This window comes from Oreochromis aureus, linkage group 7 (genome assembly GCF_013358895.1).
Source record: "Oreochromis aureus strain Israel breed Guangdong linkage group 7, ZZ_aureus, whole genome shotgun sequence".
Taxonomy (NCBI): domain Eukaryota; kingdom Metazoa; phylum Chordata; class Actinopteri; order Cichliformes; family Cichlidae; genus Oreochromis; species Oreochromis aureus.
Window position 1 is genome coordinate 47629045 of NC_052948.1, and position 13571 is coordinate 47642615.

The following is a 13571-nucleotide window of genomic DNA, read 5'->3' on the forward strand; positions in this document are numbered from 1 at the left end:
CCAGCTGCCGTTAAACCCCGAAGAAGAAGAAGCTGTGTCCCAGAATTATAGCGCCGCCCTGCTCAGTTTTCAACAATGGCGGCAGCTAGTTAGTTTTAATATCACTCTTATTATTCTTTCTGGGTCACAAAATAAACGTTTAACATATTTTCAGGCGAGAATGTAGCTGTGTTAACCTCAAATATCTGCTCAGTTTATCAAGACATCACATAACAAAAGCGCTCCGACGTTTTCTGAGACGTCTGTTACCCACCAGCTCGATAGCTAGCTGGGGTTGAACTCACTAGAGCGGTGAGAGAACACCGGAGGCAAATCGTTTTCAAACCCACCGCCGTCTTCGCTACTCAGGTTAAACACGATATATAACTCACTTAGATAACTTAAAAATGATATTGTTTGCTTTTTTTTAGTATTTTATTTGTTCCTGAGTAAATTGGTTTGGCTGAGATTAAAGTTATGAGCTGAATAAACATCAAGCAGACAACTGATTATCAGAAGTGTAAGATGCTCGAGAAAATTCCGGTGTCCTGTTATATTTTAGATAGCAAGGAGCAGACGGTGTAAACTCCACAAAGAATCAAATGTCATTAAAATTTAATAAACGTATCATCTTGTCTTTAATTTGAGTTAGTTACCTTAAACACTTAAAGCCAGCAGATGCAAATAAGACGTTTACATCCAATGGATGCATGATCTGATTAGATTTAATCGGTTAGTTGTCTCGTAATCGTTGTCTATTTAGTTAATTTTGCTTCGTGCAATCTGTTCTCCTTGGAAATATTTGCACAATATATTGTCTTTCATTTAATGTCCTATGGTGATAATTTGCTTTCCAGTAGCACTTTATTTTGTTCTCTAGTCTCAGTTACGCCAATAAAACATAATGTGATGACTGTAAAACTGATATTGCTAAATTTGTCTCAAACAGTTCTGCTTTCATTATACCGCAGAGATTTTCAATAACTCGGAATAAGTTTTATTGACTTTGTCTGCCCTCCCTCATGTGTTAACAGTTTTCATGATGTGAACCATTTTCCTGGTTTAACATGACATGATTTCAGCTGTAGGATTTGTAGATTATAAACAGCATACAGCTTGTTTGACTGCTAGTTTCGGTACTCTGCTTTCAGACTGTAATCCACTAACAGCACCTACATTCCTCTTATGTCAAATTTCTCAGATTTCCCCCACAGACGAGAACACTGGTTTCCTTGACTTGTGAAATTAAAACCCTGTTTAGGCCCTCAGTTGCCTTGACAACTAGATTAAATGTCTGCACATTGTCAAGTCTTGCAGTGAGTAAAACCATCACAAATGGGTCTTGTAATCAATTTACTAATTCACTCTTGGCTCTAAACTTGACCTTGGTTGGAGTATCTTCAGAGAAGGCGTGCATAAGAAAAGTGGTTGCTGACACCGTGGAGTCATTGTTCTGTAGAATAAGCAAAAGGCTCTGCTAGCAGTGTTATTTGTTTCCTATGTCTTCTCAGTACCTCTGGGTCCTGGGTTTGATGTTGTATAAAACAAACAGCGGATGCAGCCCAACATAGTTTTGGTGATCTTGGCTGGATAAGGCACATTCTGTCGGGGCCTCTCAGATTCAGGGCTGTTGCTGAGGACCATCGTGGGAGGTTGAAACATTTGGGATTTGTTTGGGGAGTGTCTTTTTGTAACAACACGTTCTCCAGTTTTATTACTAGGTGAACCATATAAATACGTGAATATTTCATTGATCTAAACATGTAACACATGTCTAACTTGCTCATTTGCACTCCGTCCTTTCTAAAAAGTGCAGCTCTAATTTTCCTTCAGTACAGTGAGCACTCTCTTTATAAGAGGATGACACGAGAGCACAGCGCAGGCAGCCTCAAGCACGGTCCTCTCCTTATATGTCCGAGGAGGTGCTTTTTGTCTTTCTCTTGGTGCGTGCCAAGGCAGCTCCCCCACCACTGGTCAGCATTTCTTTGAAAGGACTTCTTGTACTTTTGTATTTAATAATAAACAGTTTAATAAGATGACAACTTGGAATAGTTTTGTACTATTGTGCTAGAGCATAGTACAAATATAAGAGAGCTATGTATGACACCGATGGTTGAATTTGAAGAAGAGGCTGAATAGACCTACAGCACAGTGCAGTTTGAAGCAGGCATGTTATGTCATTTGGCAAGCTGGGCTCGCTGCCATTGGACCACACATTGGCATTTTGTTTCTTTTATACAGAACATTCCCCATAACATTTCTCACACAGACACACATTTATTGACTGTGCCTAACACTGCAGGCAGTGTGTCATCACTAAGTGTAACTGGCTGCCAAGCCGTGAGTCTTCCTGTATTACAGTGTCTTTCTTTTGGCTTCTTTGTCCAGTCAGTATCGCTTCTCGATGCCCTCTTGTCCACAATGCAGAGCTTTGATATTTATTTCAAACGAATGGAAAAAAATACTACAGGCTGCTGGTTGCAACTTGTTTTTTGAAAAAGATAAGGTGACACACTATGGTCTAAGCCATAGGTCGAACCAGTCCAAGCGGTTAAAACAAGGCAGTTGCTTTTCAAGCATGTAGCTCTGAAATGGCAAATTGTGATAGGGGCTTTGTCAGTGCACGGAGGCGGACAACTCCCCCACTAACTCTGGCTTCAGGGCAAAGTAGTCCAACTCCCACTTTTTCACATGATGATGCTGTGGTGAATCAAATTGTAGGAGCGTTTTTTACATTAATGTACAGTATGTTTCATATAAAGTGTCTTTTCCTGTGTTGTAACTTGGAGTTAGGCATTAGAATTTGTGTGTGATTTCATTCAGCATTACAGGCTAGGATCACAGCCAAGTTGTGTCTCGGACTGCTTTTGGATGCAAAAGGAATGACCTATAAAAGCAGCGTCAAATGTTTGGCTGTGTATGGCAGACATTGCATGTTTATTCTGTTTCAAGTAGACATGCCTTTTCCGAGTGAGGACCGTGCTGTTCGCTTTATCAAAGCTGTGATCTGTCAGATACTCTGCTCTTTACTCTCAATCTCACTTTTTTTTCTTGATCCATTTCTAGCACCAACTTCCTTATGCTTCTTGTTTTTCTGTTTCCAAGCTGCAAGACGTTACAGGATAAATTATATTCTCCAGACTTGGTGTTGAATTTTTGACATGATTGGCACCAAGTGGCAATTGGTGATCAGTTAACAAGTAACCTTGCTGTGAATCTAGAATCTAGAAGTTATTGATGCTTTCCTTGTCCCTTCCATTTCTTTCTTCTCCTTTAGTTCACAGCATGTCTTTTCCAGAACAGGCTGATTGCAGGCAGCACTGAATGATTGGAATCGTTCAATGCCGAAGGAGTTGAGTGGGAGCAAATAAACAGCTGACTGGCATTGCCAACATTGCTGCACTTATTTTCGTAATAATGCTCTAATTTTATCGAGCTTTCCCATTTTGATCACATTGCTAAACTTTCACCCCTCCCTAAAAATCCAAAACTGCTCGCCATTTAGTTAAGTTTGATCCAAAAAGAGAGTGTTTAGTCAACGATATCTATCTAAAAGAAGTCATAAGAAAGTTTCTGTAGATGAGCATGCAGTGGTTCGGCCATCTGTCACTCTAGTTAAGTTTCTGTTAACTTATTTTTAAATTCAAAGAAATCCACCGTCAAAAGAACGAAACTACTTGTATTTAAGATGAATATGTTGGGAACTTCTTTTGTTAAATAATATGAGCCACTATTGAAAAAGGAATGAGTTATGATTTAATTTAATAGGTGTACTCTTGGTGAGTGGTGTTTTGATATTGAGTGCTACTCTGGGGAAACTGAGCTACTCTTACTGAGATATCAATTTTAGCAAATGAAATCAAATTCCAGATGATGTTTAAATTATGAAGTAAATAGTTTAAAAACTCATGAAGCCAGATGAAAAGAGATTAATGAGATGTGGAGGCAGGGGAATTGCCAGGGTTAGAAAAAGTTCACGTTAATAGAGGGGAGGATGGATAGGAGTAAGCAAGCAGGATGTAGGTGGGGTCGGTGGGGGGGTGTTCATTTGGTACGTGAGGGCAGTATGGGGTCGTAACAGGAGATGGCAGGGCCATTTGTAGTCACGTGACTGCCAGGCAACCCACTGTCACCTCGGAAACCAGGAGTGCCGGCCACTCTTATCCAATCATGTCGGGAATGCTGGCTGTCACTTGGCTCAGGCTATTTCTGCCGTCTGTCGCTAGTGCTTGCCGGTACTAAGAGACTGGTATACAGGGATCCTCCTCCTTTTTTCTTTTTTTTTCCTCCTTTTTTTTAACACCCCCCCCCCTCCTCTTAGCCATCAGCCCTCAGCCCTCACTCTCCCTCTCCTTTGAGTGCGTTGTGTAAAGTTGTCAGCTGTTTTGCAGTGGCTGTTTTGCTTTTGTGGTGTGAGTACTTCTTTTCTCAGTTCAGCTTGGTGTGGGAAGGAAAGTTGCGGAAGAGACTCGAAGAGGCTGGGAGAGGGGAGAGGGGAGTGGGGAGGGGGGAATGGAAGAAAAGAGGATCAGTTGTCTAGCCAAAGGAGAAGTGGGCAACAGTTAGGATACTGAGGCAAGAGCCAGAGGAGAGAACCAGCAGCCACTCAGTAAGAAAGTGAGAGGCAACGGGAGATTTGGACGTGAGGTGAAAATGGCACAGCGTCTGCGTTTGTACTTTGGCTCAGGACGCAGTAACACAGCCCCGGACATACTGGAAGGAGACTTTGAGGTGCAGCAGCGAGACGACGATGTGGTCACGGCACACCTCGCGCAGCCACGTCCAGCATCGAGGCCTTCCCAGGACTCGGCTACAGAGCACGTCCCATCAGCGGCTTTTGGTTTCCACTCTGAGCCTTCGCTTAAACGCAGCTCCTCCATGTTCATACCCCAGCTTGCCGCCTACACTGAGCCACGTCCTACTAGGAGCTCATCCATGCACATCTCCCTTCAGCGCTCCAATGGATCCAGTAATGGAGATTCCAGTGGTCATGCTGATGATGTCCCACCACCCTGTTATTCTCCCCCAGGACCTGCGCCTGCCTATACCGAACCACAGAGTCAAGCTAACTTTCCGCGGCAGTCCCCTCCTCCATACTACAGCCCTGATTCTTTAAGTGTGCAATCTTCTCTGGCGGAGCCAAACCTTCCCAAGCGTAGGGTCTTTAGTATTGGTTCCAGCGGTCATTGTATGTATAACAGACGCCAGCCTGGCATCAGTGTTGGTGCCATCTACATCCAGAGGAATTCTCCTGACAGCTCTGATGTCCAGCATTTCAGAATCCTTCCCTATGGCGGTACCAGCTGGTCTGTCCAGCAGCAAAGCCTGGACCAGTCCTCTGGTGTTAATGGCACAAAGCAGAGGCTAGTGTTTCAGCTCCAGCAAAATCAGAGCCAGGATCAGAAGCAGGGCAGACAACCGGGTGATCCATCACAAGAACAATGCACAGATGCTGGACCCAACAGCTCAAGAGGCTGCCATAGGGTGCGCTACCCTAGAATTCGATTACATAGAAGCCCGTCTCATCAGAGGCTGCTGGTGGAAAATAATAATCAGAAAAGTGGTGCAGACAGTCAGACTATAGACGAGAATGAAACAGATGTGGAGACAGAAGCAAGAAACAGACCTGATGGTTGTACTTTAAACTTTAGTGGGGAAAATCCCAGAAGGCAGCCACATTTCAAGATATATTTTACCCCGGGTGGAGGTGGAAATCAGGATGTGAGCTTTGGCAATGAATCAACGACAAGTAATTCCAAGGTAAAGAGTGTGGAAAAGTTTAGTAGAAGCATACTCTGCCTCTGAAATGTTTGGTGAAAAATTGTTGAATTACAAAAGCGTTATGTAAAATTTATAGACTTGTTCTAATGTTCCTAGAGAAACTGATATGAGAATGAATAGTAAACAAATCCAAAAATAGTGGGTGGCATGTGACATTTAGTTTAATATGACTTGGCTTGTTCGTCTTGTAGCCAAAAGGGTGAGATCCAGCACTGTCATGGACATAACAAATGAAAAAGCCTAACACATCTAATTTGCAGTGGTTGCTTAAGTACTATTTAACTCTAAGAATATAGGCTAGACAGGGAGAGATCTGTGTGGTGCTGATACAGGGTGGTGACTTTCCTGGACCTAAAAATCACAGACAACCTTGCTGATCTAAATCACACATGCTGCTTTTCTTTCACTTCGTAACCAGAACGACTTAAAATCTCACACACGTCAGCCAGTTTAGTTGTGCAAGAAATGGATGAATGGATAATTTGTTCCCATGCACTTGTTGCCTTCCGTTTCACAGAAATGTGACACTGGGGTTTTTGATAATACCCTTAAGTGCAGTCAGCGCTCTTTAAGAGCTGGCTGTGTCTATTTTTAGTTTACCTCGAGCGTGTTTGTTGGTTTTGAGAGCAGGCGAGCGGCATGTCTTCTCCAGTTCTTGGCTGGTATGGATGTGAATCGTTGCAGCTGCTCTGCAGGCGATTAAGAACTAACATGACAGTGCAGCCCAAACAATGATCCAAAAGTTTCACAAGCATTGTCGGTTTCCTCAAAGCCTGAAATCTTTTGGTGTTGCTCTCCTGTCTTACGCATAGCTCCAACTCTGGTACTAGAATGCTATAATCAGTGTGTTTGCTGTTTACTTATTAAACTTTTAAATACTTTTGATGTAGAACTTTTCAGATGTTTCTTTTAAGCTATTTTTTAAAAATGGCACATTAGAGCTGTAAACTCAACTTTTAGCCTAAAATTAAATATAGTAGATTTTGAAATGAAATGATAAGGCCGTCATTGACTGTTTGAGGTTTACACCATTTAGCAAGCAGGATGTAGGTTTATCATGAGATGTTTAGCTCCAGGAAGGACCGCCTAAACAGGAAACTGTTTGCTCATATCATGTTTTAGTTCATCTGACCAAACCACAGATTTCATTCATCTCTGAGTCACCCCCCAAAAAGAAAACAAAAAAACTCCCCCACCACAAACCAGATTGGTTATTTGTAAAAGTATAAACATGCTTTTTTTCTTTTTGAAGCTAGCCTCAAGTGGCCACTCCAGGAACTGCAGTTTTTTGCATTTAATCATCAGCTTGAGTTTATTGCACCTCAGCAGTTTCTTCTTGCTTGTATGTGTAGAAGTTGTGACCAGTCGGCCAAAGAATATCTCTTCCCACTCAGTTTGACTGAGCTTAGTCTGCATCCAGGCAGATACTGTGATGCACAGCCCTGCCAGTGATTTCACATTTTTCAGGTGATGAAAAAAGAGATGTCAAGATGCACGCTAGCAGTAGCAAAGGTGATGATGAAAAGGGCAAGGGTGGTGTTGATATAGACAATCTAGGTTTGGGAAAAGAAAAAAATATCTATATATTCCAATCTTTTATGTTGAACCAAATGCATTTGGCTCAATTTGTTCAAGGTTTCATCCCTGATGGAGGAATGACTGTTTTCTTTCTGATCTAGTGGGAAAAATGAACCTTTTCCTTTGGCCCTCATAGTAGTGATGTGAGACTCCATGGCATCCCGTTTCTCAAGCAACAAGGAAGTCCCCAATTAGACCATAATAACAGGTCTTCCCCAACTGATTGCCTGGAGTTGGATTGCCCCTTTTTAAAACTGGGCTTGGGATGACGTGTGTGTGTGTGTGTGTGTGTGTGTGTGTTTGTGTGTGTGTTTGTGTTTGTGTGCGCACACCAGATGGACTAGCTGCAAACTGCTATGCCTCCGTGCCATGCCCTCGTTACAGCACTGCCTTAGTACCCCTCGGTTTCCATTCACTGAGAGCTCCTGGAGGCCAGTAGGCTGGCTATATTTACCTGAGGCAAGATTGTGGACGAGTGGGGTGAGGGCATGCTTTTTATTTTGGTCCAATAGCATGTGAGAGGCATTCGAATCACTTGTGTTGCGCAGGGCTTTTCTCTGACAGTGTGGACTTCTCTGAATTGCATGGTATTGTAATTCAGTTGTGTCAGCAGGGAGACTGTTGAGAAGGTGAGACAGCCTTTTCACACCTCAGTGCCAGCTTGGACTTGCTCCAGATTGCCCTTTGTCATAAACACTGTGTCACCACATCTTCCTGTAGCTTCATAGCATTTCCAGTTCTTAGCACTTTAGCTGCTTTCCTATAGTCTTGAAGGATTGAAGTGTGTTTAGGAATTATAATAGATTAGGTTTTTACTCGTTCATTACATGTGAATTGAAGTGAAGAGCAAAATATCCTATAAACATTGGCAATGAAAGCCGCTGTCTGGATGTTTTTGCTTATTGGATTTAATTACAGGGTCAGTTTCTGGAGAGAGATGTTGCTGCAGGCGTCATTTAGGGTTTTTAAAAAAAATTTTATTTCATTTTTATTATTTTTGGTGCTGTGAGAACCACAAAATCATTTGTAATCCACAGATATTACGGTGATATTTCAGCACAACGATCTGAAACGGATATATTCTCACCCAAACTTGCCAGAGTAAAATAAGAAGCATGTGAAAAGCAATTGTTTCGGTGACCTACTTGTGTTCTGTTTTCAAACTTTTTTTGGGCTAGCTTCCTTTTTTCTTTCTTCTTCTTCTCATACCTCAAGCCACTTTCTTTGTCCACCCCTACTTCCTTCTGTTGGTCTTTGGTCGCACCCTCAGAGTGTAACCTGGTCCTGGGAGGCAGCTGCAGACTCCAATCTGACCCCTTAATGACTCTGTAATTAAATCCAACTCTGTATATAAGGTCAGAGTTGAAATGCTTGTTATGGTTAGTGACATTTAAAAAAACAAAACAACAACAACAAGAAAACAGGTTTGTCTCCAGAAGGTGTTGTTTTCCATGTGATAATATCATTGCAATTGCTTATATCATACACTGGAAGTGACAGCGCTACTGCTGTTTATATGATCATGTGGTAAAAGAGTTGTGGTTATACTGTGGTCAAGTTTGCTTTTGATGCTCTCTCAAACTTGGAGGAATCTTATGTCGGACTGCTTTAAATGAGTTATGCTAACAGTAAGTGAATCCTTTAGTTTGGTTGGTTTAGAAATTTAAAGCATCCATTGCGGTAATTTGCACAGTAGTGACTCCTGGTTTCCAAGAAGGGCTCATTTACAGTGTGTTTTTCAGTGGAGGTGGGTGGACGTGCGAGGATGAGTGACTTCACATGCGTTCATAAATGTGTGTGTGCGTCTGTGTGTGTGTGTGTTTACATGCCTGTGCGTTAATCAGTCATCATTTTTATGTGACTCATTTGTAACCTTTTCACTACTGAATTCCAGCTTGGTTAACTGTGGTGGGAGCCCAGTGCAGTCACTCCACAGCTCTTTTTCCTTTGTTTATCAGAATAAACTGGTGTTTTGTTTTAAGTTTTTTTAAACACCTTAACCTCAAATCAGTGTAAAAAATCCTTTCCAGGCCATGCAGTCTATTCTGTAGAGGCTTAAATTCTGCTTGTTCTTATTCTTCATCCAGAGGTATAATACTGTTTTCAGAACCAAGTTAGTTTTTGATTTTTATTCCTTCTGAAAACTTGTTTTTGCTTTTTTGATTTCAAGTTAAGTAACGACAAATATGACATTTTACTGTCAAATTAAGCATATATACAGTGTTACACAACTTTCACACGTGCCACAATGTTGAAAATTTCCTCTGTTGTACATTAACAATAATCAGTCTTTAAAGGAAGCAACAGACTGAAGGTTTTTTTTAATTTTATTGTATTTTTTGTAATTGTGGTGAGTGGGAGAGTGTATAATTGACAGTCAGTGGTTATTTTGTTGCACTACTGTAGTTGTCTTTGCGTAAATCTGTCACTGCATCATTTCAACCCAGCTTGTGTGTCAATCAGTTAGTTTATGCCTATTGTCTAAATCAGTTGTGTCCTACACACAGGCTACTTCCAAGAATGGGCTTTTCCATCTCGGACAGGTAATCCATACTCGGTAACGGACAAATCTATGGGCCTCTTAAATCTCAGACACAAACCTTCCCTGTTTTAAATTTTTCCCTGTGGTCACATCTGCCCTTCTCTCCTTCTGTCCAGCTGATTTGGCTTTTATCTGGTGGCTGTAGATGTTTTTTCCTTGCTGGGATCGCAGGGTTTTCTCCCATAAAGTGTTGCCAAAGGCCTGTCCATAAATAAATCTCGCTCTGAACCTTCTGTCTGGACACATGTGGAAATCTGTCCTGATTTCTGAGAAGCTGATCTTAAACCTTAACTAATCAAGTGCAATTGTTTTCAGTAAGACCGCGTGGAAATACTTGAACAGTTTTTCTTTACTGCCTTTAAACTTTCTTGAGATTCTCAGGTTTCCACATGTGTTCACAAATTAGGCTGGAGGTCACTGTATTTCTGGATGGGGCTGTCCATGAAATGAACATCTTTTTGCCTTTCTTTCCGCCTGTATTTAATACATACAAAATGCTGCTGGATAATCTGGTGATTTTTACCTCAACATTGTGGTTTTCCCTTCATTTTCCCTACTGATGCTTCAGGCTTTTCACAGACACACTCAAACAAAAACAAAAAGTCGTTCTTTTTGAATTTCAGCTTCTAAACGTGAGCTTTTTCTTTCCCCCTAGACTAGAGATGATTTCCTTGGGCAAGTTGATGTTCCTCTCAGTCATCTGCCGGTAAGTTATTTACGTCTCTGCTGTCATTTATTTATGTCTGTATGTGTGTAAAGTGTGAGTGCGTGTGGACACACTGGCTGGTTTAGCACTGTTTTGAATGCTCAGCTGTTTCTTATCTACAATTTTGCTGTTTCTGATTAACCTCTGTGAAGGTCAGGGCGAGAGTTTGTTTGTGTTTTCCCATCTTGAGTGTGAGAAAGTGCTAGTCACAGGTAATGCTTTTGTTGTGATCAAACAGTGCTCTCTGTATTAGAAAGGGAAAGCGGGCTGTCTAGCATGTAAACACACAACATCTACATGCAGAATCAGGGTGCTTGGGAATTTTTACAGTTGAGGTCTGATGCAAGCACAAGCCATTCTCACACCTGCGACATTATGTAGTGGAAATGAATATGAAACCGTTCAGCTGGACTGAACACGAAAGGTTGTTTTTTTTGGGGGGGGGTGGGGGGGTTTGGTGGTTGTTGTTTTTAAAACCTTCCTAGTAGTAAGTCAGTGTGATGCAAGAGTAAACCAGGTAGTTGTCTGGGGTCTGATGTCCTTCTGTCCTCTGCATGCTCTGCACAGAGAACACATTTGAAGTTGATGTGCTTCTTGTGAAAATGGCAAAACTGAGTAGAGCTCTTATGTGCTAAAGGCTTAAGAGACCTACAAATCATCCTGAAGCAGCAGCACCTCTGCACATTTGAGAGCTTTGCTGCTAGCTTGGTTGTGGCTCCCTGAAGTTCTGTCTTAGTTGTCGACCTTAAAAGCCTATCAGTAAAAGTTTTTGGGGTTAATTATTAATGCCCTATTTGGGTCCCACAGGCCCAGGAAATTATTAGCAGATAAAAGCTTACAGCTGAGTCACGTTGAGAGTTGAAGCCTTGGGACAACATGGATAATATTTAGTCCTAATGTGACTTATGCTAAAAAAAAACATGCGTGTTTTAATGATTAAACATGGACGCTTGGCACGAATAACCTGCTGTAATGCTTATACAAATACCTGATGTATAAAAAGGTATGCGTCTGGTTTAATTCGGTTTATTATTTCATGCATTACAGAATTTCTCGTCTTATTCATAGTTACTGGGCATAACTTAGTCATGTCTCCTTTCTCCGTAATAGCTTCTTGTAAACGTCCTTTTACTTTTCATGAAACAGGACATGAATACTGACTCATCCGAGTCCATCTGGTAGCTACATTTTCCTTATGGAACCATGACCTCCTCTTAGCAAATAACAGGACCACGCCATTCCTCCCGTGTTGTCGTAGCTCATTACTCGGTCTTTTTCTTGGTCGTCTGTATTTAAGCAGGCTCCACACTCAACTACCTCTTTTTACCGGGCTCTGTGTTGTATGTGGTGAGACCAGATAAATAAAACCATGTGAGGTCTGAACGTTTAGCAAATAAAAAAAAAAAATGTATGATTGGAATTTCCCCTTTAAAGTCATCTGCTTGTGCTCCTCGGGACTTCTTGCAGTGCTGCTGCTGTTTTTAGATGGGACCATGAAAGTGCCAGGACATCCATACTGTGCATTTCTGTCTAACTGAGCTGACATTCATAGTAAGGATTATCATCACGCTGATGAGAACTAATCTCCAGAGATTCTCAACTTGGATACCGAACAGTGTTTTCATTGAAAGGATCTTGATGTTCAAGGTTAGGACAGGAGCTTAAGTAGTGAGCTCGTTGGTCGTTTTTGCCACATTCACAGTTCACATGCACAGTAAACAGCTTGAACTGTGCACCATCTTATTCACTACTCACCTGACTCATCAGAGTTGCCTCCCTGTGACTTTAACCTCTTCAGATTGGAGGAGGACAGAGTGGAGCTCCATGGACTGAAAAGTGGCTGCAGAACTTGCTTTAGTCCACAAGGAAACCATCCTAAATGGGAGCTTGATTGATGAAACTAATATTAGATATTATTTTATGTTAATACTGCCCCTAATATTTTGACTTGGAATTTTGTTCCAACACATTTCAAAGTCCTGCTTTGAGGAGCCCCACCTAATATTTTGAGAGCAGTGTTTTGACTGTAATTGAGGTCTGTAATTTGGAAACTTGACACTGGGTCTTTTCACACATGTTCTTTTTCCTTTTACAAAACTTTCCAGCATTCAAGATTGCTTTTTTTTTTTTTCTTCAATATGAAAACTGACTTTTGGCCTCAGTGGTATCTCACAGGGCAGTACGCGGTGAGCAGCCAGCGTGAACTGGTTTGGCCCTGTCAGAGAGCGGTGTGAGATTGCTGCGAATTACAAAAGGCTGCTCAATATGTAACAGGAGAAGCTCAGGATTGCATAATGATCCTGGGATGGCTGTGCAGAGGGTTGTACCCTCTGTTGAAAGCTGGCGACTGTAATATTCTGATATCGCAACATGTGTATTTGCTTGTGTGTTCACTTAAATTCTGTCAGCAAAAACCTCCTCTATTTGCAGACAGAGGATCCTGCTATGGAGCGGCCCTACACGTTTAAAGACTTCCTGTTGCGGCCAAGAAGGTCAGTTTTTGCTGTGTTTGATATAAAATGAGAAAACATAGATGGCAAATAGTAGCTGCTTTTTTTTTTTTTTTGGTGTCTGTCTAGTTTGCTCCCTGTTAGCAAGTGGAGTAGACAGTGACACATTATTAAAGTTAGATCTTGGTTCACAACACTGTCTAGACTCTGACCATATTGGAGTCTAGACAACAATAACTTCATGCGACTGTCAGCTAAATACTGAACTTGGAATTCCAACTAGGACTAATGAGCAGGAAGTATTTAAAGCAGATGTTTTCCTTTCAGTCACAAGTCCAGGGTGAAGGGTTACCTGCGTCTGAAGATGGCCTATCTGCCCAAACAAGGAGGGCATGAGGAGGAGGGGGGAGACATGAGGGAGGAGGCTGAGGTAAGGTCTAATCCTCTGTTGTTGTTGAGTTAGTATAAACTGCTGACTTTGCATTACCTAAGACATTCTTTGGACTGATTTTTCCACAATAAAACCAAACCAGAT

The 13571-nt window shown here is 41.7% G+C and overlaps 1 protein-coding gene across 6 annotated transcripts in view; it reads left to right on the top strand.

Moving 5' to 3' along the window:
- Positions 1 to 13571, top strand: part of nedd4l (NEDD4 like E3 ubiquitin protein ligase) — a 43977-nt gene that overhangs the window by 9567 nt on the left and 20839 nt on the right. For 3 of the 6 annotated variants that reach the window (XM_039615465.1, XM_039615466.1, XM_039615467.1), the window contains exons 1-5: positions 4526 to 5739; positions 9846 to 9881; positions 10536 to 10586; positions 13017 to 13078; positions 13364 to 13466. In XM_039615465.1, coding sequence (XP_039471399.1) covers positions 4633 to 5739; positions 9846 to 9881; positions 10536 to 10586; positions 13017 to 13078; positions 13364 to 13466 — 1359 coding nt within the window. In that variant the 5' untranslated portion in view covers positions 4526 to 4632. Of the gene's footprint in view, positions 1 to 4525; positions 5740 to 9845; positions 9882 to 10535; positions 10587 to 13016; positions 13079 to 13363; positions 13467 to 13571 lie in introns of those variants that run through there. The other 3 variants (XM_031754443.2, XM_031754439.2, XM_031754444.2) reach the window with 3 other exon arrangements.